This window comes from Tamandua tetradactyla, chromosome 3 (assembly GCF_023851605.1).
Source record: "Tamandua tetradactyla isolate mTamTet1 chromosome 3, mTamTet1.pri, whole genome shotgun sequence".
Lineage (NCBI taxonomy): Eukaryota > Metazoa > Chordata > Mammalia > Pilosa > Myrmecophagidae > Tamandua > Tamandua tetradactyla.
Window position 1 is genome coordinate 210514406 of NC_135329.1, and position 21038 is coordinate 210535443.

Consider the following 21038-nt stretch of genomic DNA (forward strand, 5'->3'; position numbering starts at 1 on the left):
CACTAGACTAGTGGTGAAGGAAGTTCTATTGAAAGGATTCAGAAGAGAGTGGGAGGAGAGAAAATGAGATGAATGTGCATTTACTGAGAAATTGGAATGAGAAAGTGGAATTAGATAGTTCATAGAGAGTCAGATGAATGATTTTCCATAGCAGGGAAGATCTCTTGTTTTGATACAGAAGAGTAGGACCAGAGGTGGAAAAAGATGATTTATCCTTTAATGATTGTCTTAATTTGCCAGAGCTTCTATGATAAATACTGCACAATAGGTTGGCTTCAGCAACAAGCATTTGTCTCTAAGCTAGAAGTCCAAAATCAACACGACAGCCAACCAGGCTTCCTCCCGCGATCAGCATGTAGTGGTGATGGCAGTCCCCTGTCACGTGGTGGTCTCTCCTTCCTGGACCTACTGCTGCCTGACGGCATCCTCCCTTCCCCTCTATAAGGCTTCCTCCCTTCCCCTCTAGTCACATGGATCAAGACTCACCTGCTATCTCCAAAGGTCCTATTTACAAATGCCTGGCTCCCTTGTTTAAGTATCACGTTTTAAAGGTTTTTACATGTTGTAGCCTTACATTTTATTGGTGAATACTATTCAATTCTGTAGATACACCAAGTTTTATGAAACTACTCATCTGATGGACATTTTCTTTTTTCCTACTTTTGGCTCTTATGCATCATGCTGCTATGAACATTAGCATAAAGTTTTGTGTGAATATGTGTTTCCAGTTCTCTTGGACATATATGTAGGAATGTGTTTTAATCCAAAACCCATTTCGTGGCATTCCTTTGATATGTGATATATATATATTTTCACCCATGGGTGGGTTTTCTTTTCACATTTTTGATGGTATCCTTTGAAGCATAAAAACCTTAAATTTGATGAGCACAATTTACCTGTCTTCTTTTCTTGCTTCTGCTTGTGGTATTATATCTAAAAATACAAACTAACCCAGAATCATAAAAATTTACACTTAGTTTTTCTTCTAAGAGTTTTATACTTTTAGCTCTTATATTGGGTCATTGATCCATTTTAAGTTAAACTTTTCTTCTTGTAGGATTGAGGAAGGGGTTCAACATCAGAAGGTCCTACTTACAATGGGTTCATGTGCATTGGATTAGATTTAAAAACATGTTTTTCTGGGGTATATAAGCTTTGTACTGACAAGGCAAAATTGCTGGACTGTAGGACTACATGTCTATTTTTTGAGCGAATTCTGGACTATTTTCCAAAGAGGCCACACCATGTTATTTTATTGTCATGAAATACACATAACATGTAATTTAACATTTTAACAATTGTAAAGTGCACAATTTTGTGGCATTGAGTGGCTTACACAATGTTGTGTGCCATCCCCATGATCTGGTCCAGGACATTTTCATCATCCCAAATGGAAACCCCCTACTCTTTAGGCAGCACTCCTCATTCTCCCTCCACCTGGCCCTTGGCAACGGTCAATCTCTTTCTCTTACTATGGATTTGCCTATTCTGGATATTTTATATAAATGGAATCATACAATATGTGGTCTTTGTGTCTTGCTTCTTTCAGCATTGTGTTTTCATGGTTCATCCATCATAGCATCTGTCAGACCTTCCTTTTTATGGCTGAAGAATATTCCATTGTATGGAGAGACCACATTCGTCAGTGGATGGACATTTCAAGTGTTTCCACCTTTCAGCTATTGTGAATAGTTCTGTTATGATCATTCATGTGTACGAGTTTGTGTTTGAATACTTGTTTTCAATTCTTTCGGGTATATACCTAGGAGCAAAATTGCAGGGTCATGTGTAATTCAATGCTTAACTTACTGAAGAACTACTAAACCGTTTCCTTCCATGCCTGTACCAATTTATCCTCCCACCACCAATGAATGAGTGTTCAAATTTATCCAGGTTCTCATTAACATTAATTGTTTTTGTTTTCTTTTCTTGTCTCTCTTTTTTTTTTAATATTTTATTATAGCTCTCCTGGCTGGGATGAAGTAAATCTTATTGTGGTTTGATTTGCATTTCCCTAATAACTAATGACATTGAGCATCTTTTCATGTACTCATTGGTCGTTGGTATATCTTCTTTGGAGCAATGCCTATTTGAGTCCTTTGTCCAGTTTTTAATTATGTTTGTTTTTTGTTTGTTGAGTTATAGGAGTTCTTTATACAGCTGGGTATTAAACCCTTATCAGATATGTGATATATATTTTTCACCCATGTGTGGGTTTTCTTTTCACATTTTTGATGGTATCCTTTGAAGCATAAGCAGGATTTCCCACACTGCTTTATTGAGGATGATGATAGGCAGGAAAATAGCAGCAGCTCACGTTTGTGGAGTAGATCTATATGCCAGGAACTGCTCCAAGCACTGCACTTTAATTATCTCAAGAATACCAGGTGGTGCCATGTTCAAGCCATTTTGCAGATGATGTTTGCTACAGCCTTAAAATCAGTAGACCCACTTAATCCTTAAACCAACCTAATGCTTCCTGCACCCAGCACCTTACAAGTTGAATAAATGATGATATTCTAAAGGATACACCCGAGTTTGGATGATTCAAAAAGAACTTCGGGATCTTCTTCTGATGACACAGTGTATCAGTCTCCCATGGCTGCCTGTATCAAACTACCATAACCTTAGTGAGTAAGAAAACATATTCATTATCTTACATTTCTGGAGGTTAGAATTCTGAAATGGGTTTCACTGGGCTAAAATCCAGTCATCAGCAGGTTTGCAGTCTTTTCTCATGGCTCTAGAGGGACATGTGCTTCCTAGCCTTTTCCAGCTTCTAGAGGCTGCCCACATTCCCTGTCTAGTGGCCCCTTCCTCCATCTTCAAAGCCAGCAAAGGTTGGTGGAGTCTTTCTCATGCTGCACCACTCTGGCCCCAACTCTGCCTCCTGTTTCCCTTGTGATCACATTGGGCCCACCTGGATAATCCTGGACAGTCTCCTCATCTCCAGGTCTGTTTATGAGTGAACTTTTTGCTCCTTAATTTGCCTGTGCCATGTAGCATAGCATATTCACAGGTTCCTGGGAGTAGGATGTGGACACCTTTACGGGGACTATTATTCTGCCAACCACACAGTTGCCACTGCTCTGAGGATGGGGAAGCATGCCATTCCACAGAGGATTTTGGATCATGAGGAGCTGGGAAACAGCACTAAAGTTTAGATTTAAATGCCTTTTGATGTGTGTGTGTTTGTATGATAGATACCAAATGCAAATCATCTTTAAACTTGCACATTATCTTTATACTAATATTAGAAGCAGAACAAATGGGCTAAAAAGTAAAAAAGTGGGAAACAATACTCACCTACCCTAACTGTTCAAATCCACACTGTGGATGCAGCCTTCTTAATGTAATGTTTTGAATAAAGTTGAAACGTGAGTCATTGATGTTGCAAGCATTTATTGAGCACCTACTGGGTGCAGGTACCTATCAGGAATTCATGATACAAATACAAATGAGACTAAATCCCATCTGTGAGTGACTAGCAGTTAGATGGAGGCACAATCCAGGCACTGATACAGTCAGGTATAACAGACAGTGTGAACAAGGGGTCAACTGGTTCTGCTCATGGAGAAGGTATCGGTATATTCCACAGAATGGGGACCACTGAGCCAAGCCTGGTGGGCTTACCAGAACTTTGTGAGGTGAAGAAAGGAGGCAAGAATAGTCATTATCTAAGACAGAAGTATGTGCAAAGTACTGTGAAGAGTGTGCAAAGGAATAAAAAGACAGAGAACTAGTAGTTGGGTGTTAGCAGAGAGTGAGGTTTGTAGCTAGCAGATATAGGCCAGGGGTTTCAAACTCAGAAGCCAAATAATTTCAAAGATTTAAAAGAGAGGAGGTGGGGACTGTGGCAAATTGAACACCTTACATCCTTACATCCTTCTTCCTGTTCCTCCCCTGATGACATCAAATTTAAATTACTTTTAAAATACTGGGCTCTGCAGACAGCAGCCTCCTTGATTGTGTTTGCAGCTGCTGCTCATATGGGTTGCCCAAAGGGACCTTGGAAATAGACCTTATTTGTTGAGGGTCAACATCTGTGGATGGACCTTGTGTGTGTCCAATCTAGGATGCAGACAATTATGTGAGGTGCATTTGAAATGTCCCAGGGCACAGAAGCCAGGGCCCACGTCAGTCAAGTCATCATGTGCGTCTGCACCAAGGTTCAACACAAGGAGCATGTGACTGGGGTACTAGGCAGGGCCAAGCTCAAGTTCCCTGGCCACCAGAAAATCCAAATCTCCAAGAGGTGAGGCTTTACCAAGTTCAGTGCTGATAAATTTTAAGACATGTTGGCTGAGAAAAAAGGACCTCAACCTGAATAGTTGAGGGTCAAATCCATGCCCATCTTGGCGGCCTCCTGGACAAGTGCATGGAATGATTTCCCAGCACTGCCCTCACTGGACTTATGCCAATCAATAAACTACTTCTGCCAGTAAAAACAAAAAGAAACAAGCAAAAATCCTCGGGCTCTGTTCTCCAAAGTGAACCCATTCAGAGGGCATCCTTCTGCCCCAGAGCTGTGAAGAGGCTTCCTCTGAAGGAGCCAAGAAGCTGCACTGCAGGGTGCGCTAAAGGCATGTGGGCGCCATTCTGAGGGCAGGGCCTGCTATTCTGGAAAGGAATGCCATCATTTGGTTGAAGGGTTACTTATTACAGGGTTTCGTACTAATTTAGTGAATCACATTCATTTGTTAAGTATGTCTTGAATTTTACTTTGATCTCTGTGGTGCTGAGGGTGTCCACATGTGTAAGCTATAGTCTCTTCTACCAAGATTCTTATGGGAAAACCAATATATACACAAACAGCTGCAACACACTAGTTGTCAATTGCCAGTAAGAGGCATTTTGAGTATTTCCCTTTTTCTTTTTTGACTATTTCAGTGTATAGTGCATGGGGAAGAATGAGGGGGGTAGGGACAGCCTCAGAAAGATAGCCACTGTTTACAAAATTTATATACACAACTCAAAGTATCCCATGTAGGTGGTTTTCAAGTGTATTTACTTGAAAATAAAATGTATTAATTGCATTCACAATGTTGTGCCCCCATCATCCGTTACCCAAACTTTTCACTCCACATCCCTTAAGTTCTACCTCCCCATTCCCCTCATGCCCTGGCCCCTGCTAACCTGTAGTCTACCAGCTGTATTTATGAATTTTCTAGTTCTAAGTAATTCATATAAGTGAGATTATACCATAATTGTCCTTTTGGGTCTGGGTTATTTCACGCGTCATGATATCTTCAAGATTCATCCATGGTGTAGATGGAACAGAGCTCTCTTCCTCTTTATGACTGAATAATATTCTTGGATGGCTAGACCACGTTTAATTTGTCCATTCATCTGTTGAAGGACACTTGGGTTGCTTCCACTTCTTTGCTATAGTGACTAATGCTGATATGAACATTGTTGTCCAGACGTCTTTGAGCACCTGCTTTCAGTACTTTTGGTTGTATACCCAGAAATGGGTTGCCAGGTCTGAGGTACTTCTCTGTTCAACTTTCTGAGAAACTGTCCATTTGATTTCACAATGGTTGCACCATTTTACAATCATACCTACAATATAAAAGGGTTCCAGTTTGTCTGCATCCTCACAATGCTTGTTCCTTTCTTTTCTTTTACATTAATCTCCATTCAATGGGTGTGTTCCACAGTGGCTCCACTATCTTATGTTTTAATCAGCAATGAATGAGTGCTTCTATTTCTCCACATCCTTACCAAAACTTGCTATTATTTTCCATTTTTTAAATAACAACACTTATTATTTTCCATTTTTTAAATGTTGCTACCTTTTTTTTCTTTTTGTTTTGCATAGGTAGGCACCAGGAATCAAATCCGGTCTCCAGCATGGCAGATGAGATCTCTGCCACTGAGCCACTGTGGCCTGCCTTTTTTATTTTGTTTTATTATTATTATTATTATTATTTGCATAGGCAGGCAATGGGAATCCAACCTGGGTCTCTGGCATAGCAGGTGAGAACTCTGCCACTGCACCACCATTGTCTGCTCTTGCTACCCTTTTAATGAGTGTATAATGGTATCTCTTGTGGTTTTGATTTGCATTGCCTGGTGACCAATGATGGTAAGCACATTTTCGTGTGCTTGTTGTACATCTCCTTCAGAAAAATTTCTATTCAAATTCCTTCCCATTTTAAATTGGGTTATTTGTCATTTTGTTGTTGACTTTTAGCTGTCAACTAAAAATTGAAAGGCTAAAGACTTTTGGCCTGTCCTGGCTAAAGTGTCCCCACAGCCACCCCCATCAGGCTAGGACCTGTCACCAACAATCCCTGGACCCACTCCTCGGTCCAGGTTGAGTCCCGTAGACCGCCCCCCTCTCCTTGGCAAGGGGACCACCCCAGAGGCACACACCTGCCCGTGCCACGGCCGGGAACTGACCTCAGACAAAGTCTGAACATGAAGCGCAGCATGTCGTAAAGGGCCCGAGGGGGAATCCACATGGGGCCTGAGGCCAGGCCAGCACCCTTGCCCTCGCCCTGCACCCGTGGGAAGCCAACCTGGGTGTTGCAGGGTCACCCTGCACATCTAGGCCTCAGCGAACTGTGATTTTCTTCTTTGGGGTGGGACAGCCTCCTCCCCAAGTCCCTGTTGTCTTCCTCTAGCCCTGAGCCCAGAAGGTGACCTCCGGATGGTCCCGATTTGGAAGCCCTTCAGCAGCGCCTTCCTGACTTTAGGAGGAATACAGGGAGGAAAATGAGCAGAGCCAGGAGCCCCTCCCCATTTAGAGAAGGCTGTCCTGGCAATGCCACACTTTTCCTCGGTGTTACCCATTGATGGGAGGAAGAGGGTTTTCTTTTCTTAGTATTATTTTATTTTGTAGGTAAGGGCTTAAATATTTTCTTTATTGGCCTACCACTCCAACCCCATCCAGTGCAAAAAATAAGAGTAAATAAATTGAACAATTAATGGAAAACAAACAAAGGAAAACACAATTCTAGGCCAAATACTTTAAACAAAAACCTCTCTGGTTTGAGAGGTTATTGATCATTCAGATGTAGGGAACTGACCTTCAATTTCCAGAGGGCTGGATAGTAAACTATTAGTCATTTTCCTTATGAAATATGTGCTTGGATTTTTAAAAAGCCCCAAGTCTTTCTAATACTTAGGTAATTTGCACATCTCTGAATCCCAAAGCAAAAATTCAGTGAAGAAATTAACAACTTACCAAACCATCTAAAGCATCAGAATGGAAATTGAGAGTAAATATCACCAAGTATACCCAACATTTGTTTCACTGCATTGGCACTTGTACTACTATTTTAGATGTCATCGTGATTCACTCAACCTTCAATATAATTCCCCACAAGTGCAATGCTGGATGATAGAAAAGAATAATTTATACTGCTGCAGTGTCCTATTTTTATTGTTTCTAGTTTGACCAAGTAAAATTTAGTTACAGATCTTCTTATTTTGCTTCACATAGTCTCTCATTTGAAATATTATTTCAACTAAGCATTATATTTTCTCATGAATAGCCATGGCATGTATCATCAAATCTTCTTTGTATTTTGAACTTTGTATTGTGACTCTGATCAACTTTTAAGGTTCAGAGTTTATTTGATTGGCTTTCTGAAATATTGCGGTAGATTTTTAAGAGACAGGGAAGAAAGATTTCAAGAGGGGTGAGATAGTGGCATGGTCAGCAGTGTTTTCCGGTGGGGCTGAGGCCTGAGCGACCCCCCTCAGAGCTCAGAGTCTGAGAGACAGCAGTTCACAGGAGAAGGGGAGGCAAGGAAATGAAACCAGTGTCCCCACACTTGTTTGGGAAATTGTATGAAAGATAAGAGAGTGGATGAGGACATGGCCCTGAGAAGGTGGCGGGATCAGGGGAATTTATTGGAATGAGCAACCAAGGTCATCCAATATGTAGACAGAAGGGGCTGCCGAGTAGGTGGAAGGTTTATTCTATAATGATTCACTTAAGGAGGGTCTCTGCCTTCCAATCACACTCCATCATGCTCAATGGCTCGGTGATAAGTGGGTGAGAAATGTCAGGTGGAGCCACAGGCTTGTGTGGAGTCAGCCACTGTGGATTCTGCTGAGATGGTGACCAGCCTCCAGCTTCCTCTGTGGCTGCTCCCGGGGCTGCTTCTTTTCCTGGGTCTTGGGCCCTGGTCCGAGGTGGGGAAGGTGCTGGTGGTGCCCTTCGAAGGCAGCCCCTGGCTCAGCATGCAGAAGCTGGTGCAGGAGCTCAGCACCAGAGGCCACCAGGCCATTGTCCTCGCACCAGAGGTGAACATGCACACCAAAGGAGCCGACTTTTTCACCCTGAAAACCTATGCCATTCCCTACACCCAGGAAGAACATGATCATTTCTTGGTGAACCAGACTCATGTGATTTTTGAACAAATACATTATCTGAAGATGTTTTTTTAAATTATAGCAATGTTGGAAAATATAACTCTGTTCTTTCAGAAGTCTTGTACACAGCTACTGCATGACAAGGAGCTGATCAGGTCCCTGAATGCCAGCTCATTTGATGTGGTTCTAACAGACCCTGTTTACCCCTGTGGGTCCTTGCTGGCTGAGTACCTCTCTGTTCCTGCTGTGTATTTTTTGTGTTTCATTCCATGTGACTTGGATTTTGAGGGCACTCAGTGACCAAACCCTTCCTCATATATTCCTGGGTTTTAACAATGAATTCAGATCACATGATGTTCCTGCAGCAGGTCAAGAACATGCTCTACCCTCTGACCCTGAAATATATTTGCCGTGTTTCTTTCTCCTCCTATGCAAACCTTGCCTCTGAGCTCCTGCAGAGACAGATGTCCCCGGTGGATATTTTCAGATACGGATCCATGTGGCTCTTCAGAGGAGACTTTGTGATGGACTATCCCAGGCCCATCATGCCCAACATGGTCTTCATTGGGGGCATAAACTGTGCCCACAGAAAGCCACTGCCTCAGATCTGTATGGGTGCCTTTACCCAATTGGGGTTCCCAGTGGAACCCATTTTTTAAAAACTTTCTTTCAAGTGCTTCCTCATCTACCAATCTTTCTAAAGATGTCTACCTCTCTTACTAACATGTCTCTAGTAGTGTAGTTCAGTTGTCATGGTCACTGAGAGAAAGGAGAGTTCATGGGTGAGAGTCCATAATATGATGAAAGCAACTGCATGGCTCAAACAAGATCTTCCACTGGTAGAGGTGCTGTGTTTGTTGATGTGCAGTTTTCTTCTGCTATGTAGGAGCAGAAAAGCTGATCCCTCTGTGGAACTCAACTATGTCAGGTTTTTGCTTGTAGTGTTCAGTGGAAGGATAAAGCAGCCAGCAAATTGTGTTTGTTGACAGGATAGGTTTTAGAGGTCTTGTCTTAGAAGAGATGGAGATGTGATTACAGGGGATCTAATCAGTCAATCCAGGTAGAAGTTTCAAAAAGCTTAAATAAGTTAAGTGTAAGTGAAACAGTGCCAGAGAGGGAAGACTAGGGTTCACCATCTGAGAAAAAAATAATGAATTCCAACATTTCTGAATTTTTCTGACAGGATAGTCTCTGACCTGCAGTTGGTCACTGGAGTAGAGTGTGGGGATGTTCTAGATTTGGGAAGGCATCATGACAGTTGCATATCAAAAAGTGTCTTCTATTTGGGACACTGAAATCATGAAAGGATGGTAGTAGGAGTCATTGAGATCAAACCTGAGCCTAAGAACTCATGAAGGTAGAGTCAGGTGAAGAGATATGAGTGTAATTGGCAAAGGGCTTGTTAGGAAGGCTGATTCATCCCACCCCATCCTAACTTTCCATGGTGGACACTATTGTTTTACCAATAATTTCTGAGGAATCTTACATTAATGCTCAGTATTTGGGTTTGTTTGTTTGAATTTTCGGGGGCTGGATTTTTTTTCTTAATTCACTGTGCAAATGATCACTTTTACAGGGAAATCAGCCCATTAATGTCCTATTCACCTATTTTATGTAACTCCTCTGACATTAGATCTTTTATAGTTGATGTGTTTTAGTCTGTACTTCCTTTTTTTAAAATAAGTGTATTATTATAAATGGCTCTAATCATCATTCTTCTTTTTGATCCTATCAGAAGGCATTTACTCTTACTTGATTATCCCCCTTAATATACTCTTAAAATTATAAATATATATTCATCTGCTGGATTTGTAAAACTACTGAAAAGTTGGAAGGTATTTAAAATGAATTGTTGCTATTTTCTTTTAGTTTGTGAATATGTTCTCTGGAGTTAACTGCATCAGTTCAAGTCTTCAGTTTCCTTTTTCTCCCTGGATGAGCTTGCTCATAATCAGTCCCCAATAAAAAATCACTAGCTGAATACTATATCACCATTATTATTACTATAATTTAAGTATTGCCCAGGTGGACAAGGTGTGTCGTCTGGAGACTGGCTGTCAGCCCCACTTGACCTTAAGGGTCCATGATCCTTGTGGTCCAGCATCTACCTTGACCCTTGGTTGTCTCCACAACTCAATCCCAGCGGTGCTTTTCTTGTTTATTTTGACATTTGTAGATCTTGTAGACTTGCAATTTTGGGTTGATCTCTCTAAATACAACTGTATTTATGAAAAATGTCTGTATTTCTGTTCATCCTTTAGACATATTGATGCCAATTTATTTATTTATTTATATTATGATTTTTGCCCAATTAAATTGTTTTTTTCATTCTGAGATGTTATCTACTTATTTGGTTTAGTTTACCCTTAGATTTGATTCCTTTAAGTTGTTTTTATAATTTTTCCATAAGATGAAAGATCAAAGTCTAAGTCTTTTTCTTTCTTCCTTAATCTAAAGGCTTAAGAGATATTTAATTATTTTATTGGTCTTCTCAAAGAAACAGCTTTTTGATTTGCTTATTCCTTCTGTACTTTTAAATTCTATTTTGTTAATTTCCACTTATTTTTAAAATTAATGATCTCATCCTTGTATTGAAGCATTATATTGTTGACGACTATGAATAAATTTTTTTCTATTGTCTTAGGTTTTGTCTCTTTAATTGTTCTTAAGAGAATTTTAATTTCAGTTTTGATTTCAGCTTTAATTTAATAGCTATCTAGGAGGCTTTTTCTTTTCTTTTTTTTTTTTATGGGCAGGGACTGGGATTCGAACTCATGTCTCCAGCATGGCAGGTGAGAAGTCTGTCTGCTGAGCCACTGTGGTCCACCTGAGGCTTTTTCTTAATTTACTTAATAACTATAAGAAAAAAATTTATTTTTGCTTATAGTTAAGGCTTTTAGCCTTTCCCTTACATTTTTTCAAATTATTTTGAATAATAATTAGATTTTTTGTGAGTGTGAAGTCATTGCTTTTGATAATTTCTTAATAGATCTTCTTTGTGGACTAGTACAGAAATATTCAAGGAAATACAATGCAAGCCACATATTAAATTTAAAATGATCTAGTGGGCTTATTTTCAAAATAGTAATGAAATATATAAAATTGATTTTAAGAATATATTTTATCATATTATATATATATATTTTATTTATAATATAAAATACCTTTCAGCATGTATTTAGTATAAAATTATTAACAAGATATTTTCCAGTCTCTTTTTCCATACTAAGACCTCAAATTTAGTATATATTTTACACTTGTTGCGTATCTCATATGGACTAAGCACACTTCAAGTGCTCAATGGTGATATGAAGCTAGTGGCTAGTATATTTTTGTAGGAAGATGCAATATTGTTAATATGTCATTTTCTCCCCAATTCCAATGACATTCACAGCAGCCTTTTTTGTAGACATTATGAAGCTGATCCTGTAGTTAAAATGAAATGCAAAGGAACTAGAAAAGCCAAAAACAACTTTGAAAAAGAACAAAGTTGGAGATCTAACACTACCTGATTAGAAGACTTATAAAGCTGTAATAATCAGGAGTGTTGTACTGACAGTAAGATATCTAAATAGATTCAGGGAAAAAAATAGGTCATCAGGAAACATATCTACACATTATCTGAACAAGTGACTTTCAATAAAGGTGCAAAGACAATTCAGTGGAGAAAGGATAACTTTTACAACAAATGTGCTGCAACAACTGGATATCCATATGCAAGAAAAAGTGAACTTCGATCCATACCTCACACCATACACAAAAATCAACTTGAAATGGATTGCAGATCTAAATTTAAGAGATAAAACTATAAAATTGTTAGGAGAAAAGTTGGGAGAAAATCTTAATGATCTTAAAGTTGACGAAGACTTCTTAAAAACAACACAAAAAATTCAACATAAATTTTAAAAAACCAACAAATTGCATTTCATCAAAATATTAAAACTTTGCTCTTTAAAAAACAGTTGAGAAAATAAAACTATATGATCAATATTTGTCAATGTTCCAGGATACCTCTAAAAATGTATATTTTTTGTAAGGGTCTATATATAGCTGTAATATTGACTTTCCTGGTTGCATAAATCAATTTTTGTATTTCAAAAAACACATATTAAAATATCCCCTTCTAACTGAATTTTGGTCAGGTTTTAGAGTTCTAATAATTTTTGAGATATGTATATAGTTTTAGTTTGCTGAAACTGTCAGAACCTACCAGAGATGTATTGCTTTTTTTTTTTTTTGGTACAATACCATTAGTTAAACTACAGACATTTTTTCTTTTTTTCACTTTTTATTCATATAATATAATATATACACAAAGCAAAGAAAGAGAAATGCAATAGTTTTCAAAGCACTCTTCAACAAGTAGTTACAGGACAGATTCCAGAGTTTGTTATGGGCTACTGTATGATCTGCTCAGATTTTTCCTTCTAGGTGCTCCACAATATAGGAAGCCAGAAGGAATAAATATTTTTTATTGTCACAGTTGACTTTTTTGTTGACCACAGTTGGTTGTAGAACATATTTCAGAGTTTGACATGGGTTACAATTCTACAATTTTAGGTTTTTATTTCTAGCTGCTCTAAGACACTAGAGACTAAAAGAGATATCAATTTAATGATTCAGCAATCATATTCATTTGTTAAATCCTATTTTCTCTGAATAACTCCATCATCATCTTTGATCTTTCTATCCCTCCATTTAAAGGTGTTTGGGTTATGACCATTCTAACTTTTTCATGTTGAAAGGGTCTGTCAATACTATGGGGTACGGAGATGGAACTATCTGATGTTTTGGAGAGTCTGGATCCTCTAGGTTTCAGAACTTATCTGGTCTAGGGACCCATTTGGAGGTTGTAGGCTTCTGGAAGGTGACCCTAGTGCATGGAACCCTCGTGGAATCTTATGTATTGCCCTAAGTGTTGGGGTTTAGCAAGTTATGATAGGTAGCAATGTCTAACTGAAGCTTGCGTAAGAGCAACCTCTAGAGTAGCCTCTTGACTCTATTTGAACTCTCTCTCCCACTGATACTTTATTAGCTACACTTCTTTTCCCCATTTTGGTCAGGATGGAATTATTGATCCCATGCTGCCAGGGCTGGACTCATTCCTGGGAGTCATCTCCCACACCTCCAGGGAGACTTTCACCCCTAGATGCCATATCTGACATAAGGGGGGAGGACAATGATTTCACTTGCAGAGTTGGGCTTAGAGAGAGTGAGGTTACATCTGAGCAACAAAAGAGTTCCTCTAGAAGTAACTCTTAGGCATACCTGTAGGTAGGCCAAGCTTCTCCACAACATACATAAGCTTGGCCTATTGATTTGGGTGTCCCTTAAGTTTGACACAGTACCAGGGGATTCCCTGATGGTAAAGTTTAATAGTTCCATATTTTTTCTCCCATTCCTCAAGGGACTTTGTCGATACTTTTTTTTATCATCTTCTTAATATACTCTAGGATGTATTCAGGCATTACATTAAGCTATACAGGATTAATTGCCCTCCTTCTTAATTTGGGCTCCCTATATTTCAGTTGTTCAAATGAGTTACACAAATAGTTTGAGTTAGATTATGTGCTACAGAAAATTTCAGTTCCAAACCTAATAAGCCTTTCTTCCTTTGGTCTCAAAGTGTATATATGGTTTTAAAATATAGACAATGTCTTCCTTACCCTTGTGTTCAGAAATTACTTTAACCCTGACCTGATTGGCTTTGTTCTTATCTCTAAATATATATATGTATTTAGAGCCAGAAATGAAAGAACAATTATATATATATATATATATATATATAAAACAGTCGCTCAAAATCCAGAAATAATAATTACCATTCTGGGCTATATGTGTCTGCCATAAGAGCTTACAATCTAGGCCCCCATTTTCTTGTAAGAGTTTTCTGAAGGAGACCATATCATAATTGTTCTTTCATTTCCGGCTTATTTTGCCTCACCAAATGTCCCACATGTTCATTCACATCATTGCATGCCTCACAACTTCATTCCTTTTTGTAGCAGTGCAGCATTTGATCATATGTGTACACCATTGTTCATCAATCTATTTTTCAGCCAGTGCATCATTCAGCCACCTGCACTCATGAAGCATCATGTATAATGACCAAAGTCCACAGTCCATCAACACTCTCAATTTTAGATAATTTCACTATTCCCAAGAGAAAGACAACCAATAAGCACACTCTTGCCAAATAGGAAATCCAAACCTCCCCTTAACTCTTGTCCCTTCCCCCATTATTTGCCTCTGCTGTTGCTGTGGTAGCGCTGATGTTTTCCTTTTAAACATTGCCCATAGCATGCAATAGCAGTTTCCCCTCTGTACTCCGGACTTAAACACTCTTTGTACATGAATCATGAATCATACCTTTGAAGTAATTCTTGCATGAACTAATTTATATTTCTAGTGTTAATCAGTAGGACCCATAGGTCTATTACAACCCCCTTCAATCTTGTTCATCTTCAATATGGTAATATTACTTACGACCCATTAGAGCACCACCTTCACTTCTATCTGTTTTTTCTTTCGTTGCTCGTGCTTTGGATGTAAAGGTTAGGAAGCTACCTCCTATTACTAGGTCTTGTAGGTGTTTGAGGTGCAGATGGAGCTGTGTAACTGTGTGGACTGGGGGTGGGTGTAGCCTGGATAAGGAGGTCAGTACCTGCAGCCTTTACACGTTGGCAACAGTCTAGGGGGCAGGGAGGATGTAGTGCTCATGAGGGGTGCAGGAGAAGGGGATTGGGCTGCACTTGGGGTGGTGGTGTGGGGTGGGTATGCACTGGAGGTTGGTGGGGCAGGGATGCTTAGAGTGCAGGGAGTGGGGGCAGATGATGGGGTTCAGGTGTGTGGGGTGTGGGGTGAATTGCAGGTCGCAGGGCACAGCTGGTGAAGGTAACACATTCAAGGAACATGGCTTTGCTTACTTCTTGGTTCCCCTCTCCCTGTTGCACACCTCAGGGCTCCAGGATCCAGTTCTCTGTTTCTCAGTTCCTCAGCTTTTGCAACCAGGGCTGCCCTATGTGGGGCAGAATACTCTCCTAGTTCAGTTACACTCTGGAATCGCCATCTCAGCACCCTCCCGTTCCTTCTCTAACTTTTCCTTGGAGCAGGGCTGAACTCGATCTATCTATTCCACATCTTCCCAGAACACCCTGGATTGACTTTTTTTTTTCCTGGGCAGAAGCAAAACCGGGTCTCTGGCATGGCAGGTGAGAACCAAGAAGCAAATGTGGGTCCGGGCATGGTGGGGAACTCAGAGAACTCTGTCTACTGAGCCACCGTGGCCCGCCCTTGATTGACTTTTAATAAGGGGATTTATTTAGTTACAAATGTATAGTTCTTCAGAGAAAAGGCAGATAGTTTTCATCTGAGCTTCTGTCAATGGGAAGGCACACAAGATGTCTGGTGGCCTTCTCTCTTTAGCTTTCCCTAGAGCGATTCCCTTCTGCATCTCCAAATATCTAAGCTGAGCTGTGATGCTTGATCTTTGAGTGTCTCTGGTATGCAAGACCCTTACTGGACCCAACTGTGGGCTCTTTTCTGACCAAAGAACAATGTGACTTATTTTTAACCAACTGTGCAGATACAAATGTCCTATCCAAAGTAGTAATCTTCAACCCTTAATGAGCATAACTACCATGAAACCATGCTCCCTCCTTCCTACCACTTCAGAAACCCTCACAGCATTCCCCACCCCTTGCCTAGCAAGTCAATGAACCCATATTTTAAGAGCTCTGGTAATTGTTTTTATTCTCAAACTCGTACAGTTAGCATACAAGAAACAACTGCCTAGGTACCTTAGTGACTATTAATTTCATGCAATTTTAAGAGATTCTGTGTGCCCCTGTTGGACAGTGCTGACTGAATTTTTCTATGCTCTGCTGCATATTTCTTGCATGTCATTCCATGTGGCTTGAACTTTAGGAGCGATCTCACATTTTTTGTAGTTTGTTAACAATGCATTCAGACACATGAACTTTCTGCACAAGATCAAGAACATATGACATGTTTTTGTGTCCAGCCTGTTGCCTTTTTGTTCTTATGCCTTATTAAAGCCTTTCCTTGGAGAGGACCATGGTGGATGGAACACTTCTCACTTTGTAATGGAATACCCCAAGGAAATCATACTCAGAAAGATTTTCACTGGGGTATACACTGTGGCAACAGAACACTACTCTCTCAGATGTTTGTATTGCGTCTCATCCAATCAATTTTGCTGGTTTAACACATTTTAAACACCTGGCTTTCAAATGCCAACTTCATTTGATACGGGATAGACTCATGCATGGCAGTGGGATAGTTTTGTGTAGCCTTATAGAAATGCTTTTGTCACATTTCCAGGTTCAACCATAGTTGTAAAACCAAATTGGGTATAGACTACCAATCTGATTTGCATATTTTGAGTCACCACTACCATTGGTTTCTTACTGTTTAAGTCAGAAGACTAGTGCACAGCTTTAACAATACCACGAAACCACAAAGTAACTGTGAGGGATTCACTAAGTGTTTTGCTCCATTTTTCTCATCTCAAACAGTATTCGGGGCTATAGCTTTGAGTGTTGCAATCAGTGGCAATATGTGGTGCAGATCTGTGACTTTGGGTATGGAGGGACTGGTAACAAATGTGTGAGTGCAGACCAGGAAACAAATCCAAAGTGAAAGCTGTGCAATAGGATGGAGGAAAGTGGTTTGGATGGTGAAACCTGGGGAAATCTGAATTACTGAGAGGCACTGCACAGGAGGTCATCTTGTTGAACTATTTAATAGGGGGCCTTTGACCATGTTTCTGACCTGAAAGGCTGTTAATAAGAAGGCTGAGTCTGTTCAGACAGTTTTCATTTCTGCCTTCAACTTAGTTTGTTTCATCCCTACCATTTCCTTTTTCAAGCTGCATAGTTTGGGTATTCTCACACCTAAACATGTATTTTCTAAAGTTTTCTTCTGTTTCCCGTGATATACCATATACTTCCCTTTCAACCCCAAATCTTCAGGATGTTTCTTTCGTACTGCAGAATTTTTCACAGGCCTTCAATGTCATTTTTTTTTTGGCATTATGGAATCTCCATCCCACCTCTTTGGTACCGACAGATCCGAATTTCAGGGTTTTCTTGAACGGCTGCTCCAAATACCTTAGACTCGAATCATTTCCATATTTTAGGCAAATGACAAAGACCCACTGTATTAGGTTAATCACCCCAAAAAATATTTGCATCCTACTTCCTGAAACCTGTAAACTGCTACCTTTCAGCAAAAAGGACTTTGCAGATATGGCTAAGGATCCTGAAATGGGGTGATTATCTTGGATTATTTGGGTGTCCCCAAATGTAATCACAAGTGTCCTCTTAAGAGGCAGAGGGAGATTTCACCAGAGAAGGCAATGCAGTAGACTGAAACAAGATGCTACGCCTCTCCAGGAAGGGGCATGAGCCAAGAACACAACTTTAGAAGCTGGAAAATGCAAGAGAGTGTGACTCTACAACTGCCTTGATTTCAACCCAGTGAAATTAACTTCAGACTTCTGACCTCCCGAATTTTAAAAGAATAAATGTGTGCTGCTGTAAACTACAGCACCAAGTTTGTGGTAATTTGTTACAGTAGCTTTAGGAAACTAATCTACCCACTTCGCCAGGTTTAATCTTTTTAAAAAAGCTTTGGCTTAACATTAAACAACAGTCAAGTCTTACTATTTCACCAGTATTTGTGTGCAACTAAAAATAATCCTTAATATATCTTAAACCAGAAGTATTATCACTAGCATACTTTTATTTCTATAAAGTACTATAAAGTTGAAATAAAGCCATCAACCCTGACAACGTTAATTTCACAGCAGACTAACTACCTGGCTTATATTTCAAACAAAATGAAAAGGCAAGGTATAGGCTGCTGTGGTGAACACTCCGTCCTAGGAAATAACCACAGGCTCCTTGGGATTAAGTTTAATAAGTAGCAAAGTGCCTACAGATATTTTTAAAGATAGTTTTGAAGACAAACAGAGGTCCTATTTACGAGGTCCCAACAATAATAACCAACAGGAGCTTGCAAGAACTGTTTATAAATTCTTGAGAACACTTGTTCTGAAAGTAGAGATCATTTCCAATCTTCAAAAAAAAAAAGTCCTGTTATTCCTCAACATGCGTCTGAACTCAAGTGTGAACTGGAACTACTTGGTGTCAATGCGCAGCTCTTTGCCATTTATTATTAGGGATTTTAATTCCCCGTCTTCTTCCACTTCCACCTTCTCTTGGCCATTCTCAATGACCCTCTTAGTAATGATTTTTTTGCCATTAACTATTTCGGTGGAAGTCGACATGGATTTGAAGTTGCCGGTCCCACCGCTACTACAGGACATGGAGAAGGAAGAAAGGCCCCCATTTCCCAGGGAACCAAAGGAAGAAAATCCTGTATCAAAAGAAGAAAATTCACCCCCAAAAGCTGGAAATTCAGTGAAGGTGGAGAAAAGGGATGGGGACCCTCTACTTCTGCTTCCCCGGCAACTTCTCTGACCACCAAAAATGTTCTCCAGCGGGTCTCCGAAGAAGTCAAATGAAAATGGGTCCCTGCCACCAAAAAACTCCCTGAAGACATCGGCGGGGTCGCGGAAGGCGAAGACGTATTCAAAGGAGTCCTCGAAGGGCCCGCTGCAGCCGCCACCATTGGCTCCTGCTTCACCGTATCGGTCGTAGACACCCCGTTTCTTGGCGTCTGACAACACTTCGTACGCCGCAGCCACATGTTTGAATTTCTTCTCCGCTTCCTCCTTGTTCTCAGGATTTTTGTCGGGGTGCCACTTGAGCGCCAGCTTGCGGTACGCCTTCCTGATGGCCGAGGCCGAGGCCTGCCGGGGCACGCCCAGCACCTCGTAGTAGTCCACCATGATGGACGGCGGGGTCACAGGCCGGGGGGCGGGGGGCCCAGCGGGACCTCCCCGGCTCTTGCGGGCCTGAAGCCACGACGACCACCTGCTGCTGGCAGCCCCGGGGTCTCGGGCCAGACTGCACCCCGCGTCTCGGCTTCCCGGGCTGGGGTGCCCCTTGTGACGCAGCCCCGTCTCATTGGTGGCGCACCCGTCGTGACGCAACACCGTCTCATTGGTCAGGGCCAACTTCGGTTCCGCATCCCAGAATACAGTGCTCCCAGGGCTGGTCTACGGGCTGCTCTACGACGCCCACCCGCCCCGCCCACCCCAAGCGGCCCCGCCCGCCCCGGCCCCAAGCGGAGCTGTGGTTTCCGGAAACAGCAGGTAGAGGAGCGCTGAGGGTAAGTGGGCGCCGTGACTCCCGCTGGCTTCGAAAATGTTTTTGGTTTTGTTGCTTCAAGTTGATTTTGCATCAGACTTTTCCCAGCGGCCTGGGGTTGGGGGAGGGTGGTGGGAGTGTTTAAGCCGACCCTGGGTTCGATAAAGGAAGTTATATCATCTGGGACGCAGTTCTGCAACGTTTTGGCCTCAGGCCCTGTTTGCTTATATTATGTGGGTTATAGCTAACAATACTGAGCGTATAAAAGTTCATTAATCAATTTAGTAATAAGAAGACCATTACATGCTAAGCTAAATCACGTTTTTGTAGGGAAATTACTGTATTTTTCAATCAGAACAATTTAATAAGAAGAGTGGCAAATTTTTTTTTTTACGTTTTTTTCAAAAACCTCTTTAGTAATGGACTTCGTGGCCGAGTTAGATTCTCATACCTGCTTTTGCATTCAGTGTCTTGCTTCGAAAATGTTTTTGGTTTTGTTTTTTAAAGTAGATTTTGCATTAATTATATGCCATATAGCCTCAGGAACACCCCCCCGGTACGCTTATGAGAGAATGAGAGGGAAAAAATTCACATAACGTTATTATTATGAAAATAGTTTTGACTTGACAAAATTCCCCTGAAAAATTCTTGGGAACTCTAGGGTTCCCTGGGCTATACCCCCCCGCCGGTCAAGCATTTCGAATCTTTAAAGTCTATGGCTATATTTCTAGTGCTGGGGCTAACCTTGGGTTGTGAGTGATTATTTCCACTAAAACTGCTGTATTGTGACCACGATTTTCTTTTTGACATTTCTTGATGTTATCTGACAAGACAGATAACATCACAGCCATTTGTTTGAATCGCTTCCTCCTAATTCTGTGCTCGACACTCTGTCCTTTGCTTTCATAAACTAGGAGGCAACACCAATAAAGGTCACTTAGTTTGAAGATGGAAATGATGACCCAGTGATCTTTTTTTTTTTAACTCAGGCAAGTTTCAAATACTTTATTTTTTATTCGTACAGTGTGAAGTTTTCTAAAGATCCCAGAACATGATATATCATGCAGAAGAAAAACTAAACATTGAAAATAACCTTCCCCTCCATACCACAAACTAAAAATAGGGGGGAAAAAAAAACTCATTTCCCCAGTAAGGAAATACTATTTGCACTATTTTCTGTTACACCAACCAAGATATGCACAAGCAAGAGATATAGAAACATTTACTAAAATATTTGTAGCAAATACTTATGTGCAAACAATTCACAGAAGGCAAGTTCCCCCTTGAAGCAGAGCACGTGGCAGTTGACACTGGAGCAGATCAAGCCGCTGGCTGAGATTATAAACCACGTGCTGATCCAGAGAAAGAAAGTTAGATGTAGTGGAGATTTTCAGTTTGAGCATTAACATTTCCAAAATTTGGCAACATTATTTTTAATTGTTGAAATTATGTAAACAAGAGGTACGTTTTAAA

The 21038-nt window shown here is 40.6% G+C and overlaps 2 protein-coding genes and 2 pseudogenes across 4 annotated transcripts in view; 3 read left to right on the plus strand and 1 right to left on the minus strand.

Moving 5' to 3' along the window:
* LOC143678265 (UDP-glucuronosyltransferase 1A6-like) overlaps positions 1-21038 on the plus strand; it is a 129071-nt gene that overhangs the window by 82404 nt on the left and 25629 nt on the right. The gene's annotated exons all lie outside the window — the stretch shown is intronic.
* On the plus strand, positions 3908-4021 carry LOC143678571 (small nucleolar RNA SNORA70; annotated as a pseudogene).
* Positions 8071-9984, plus strand: LOC143678267 (UDP-glucuronosyltransferase 1A3 pseudogene; annotated as a pseudogene).
* Positions 18252-19373, minus strand: LOC143678270 (dnaJ homolog subfamily B member 3-like). Its single transcript, XM_077155490.1, has one exon. It carries the CDS (start codon positions 19202-19204, stop codon positions 18491-18493), a length of 714 nt encoding a protein of 237 aa, XP_077011605.1. The 5' UTR covers positions 19205-19373; the 3' UTR covers positions 18252-18490.

Coding starts and splice junctions, on each gene's coding strand:
- LOC143678270 (XM_077155490.1), bottom strand. CDS start 19,204: ATGGTGGACTACTACGAGGTGCTGGGCGTGCCCCGGCAGGCCTCGGCC.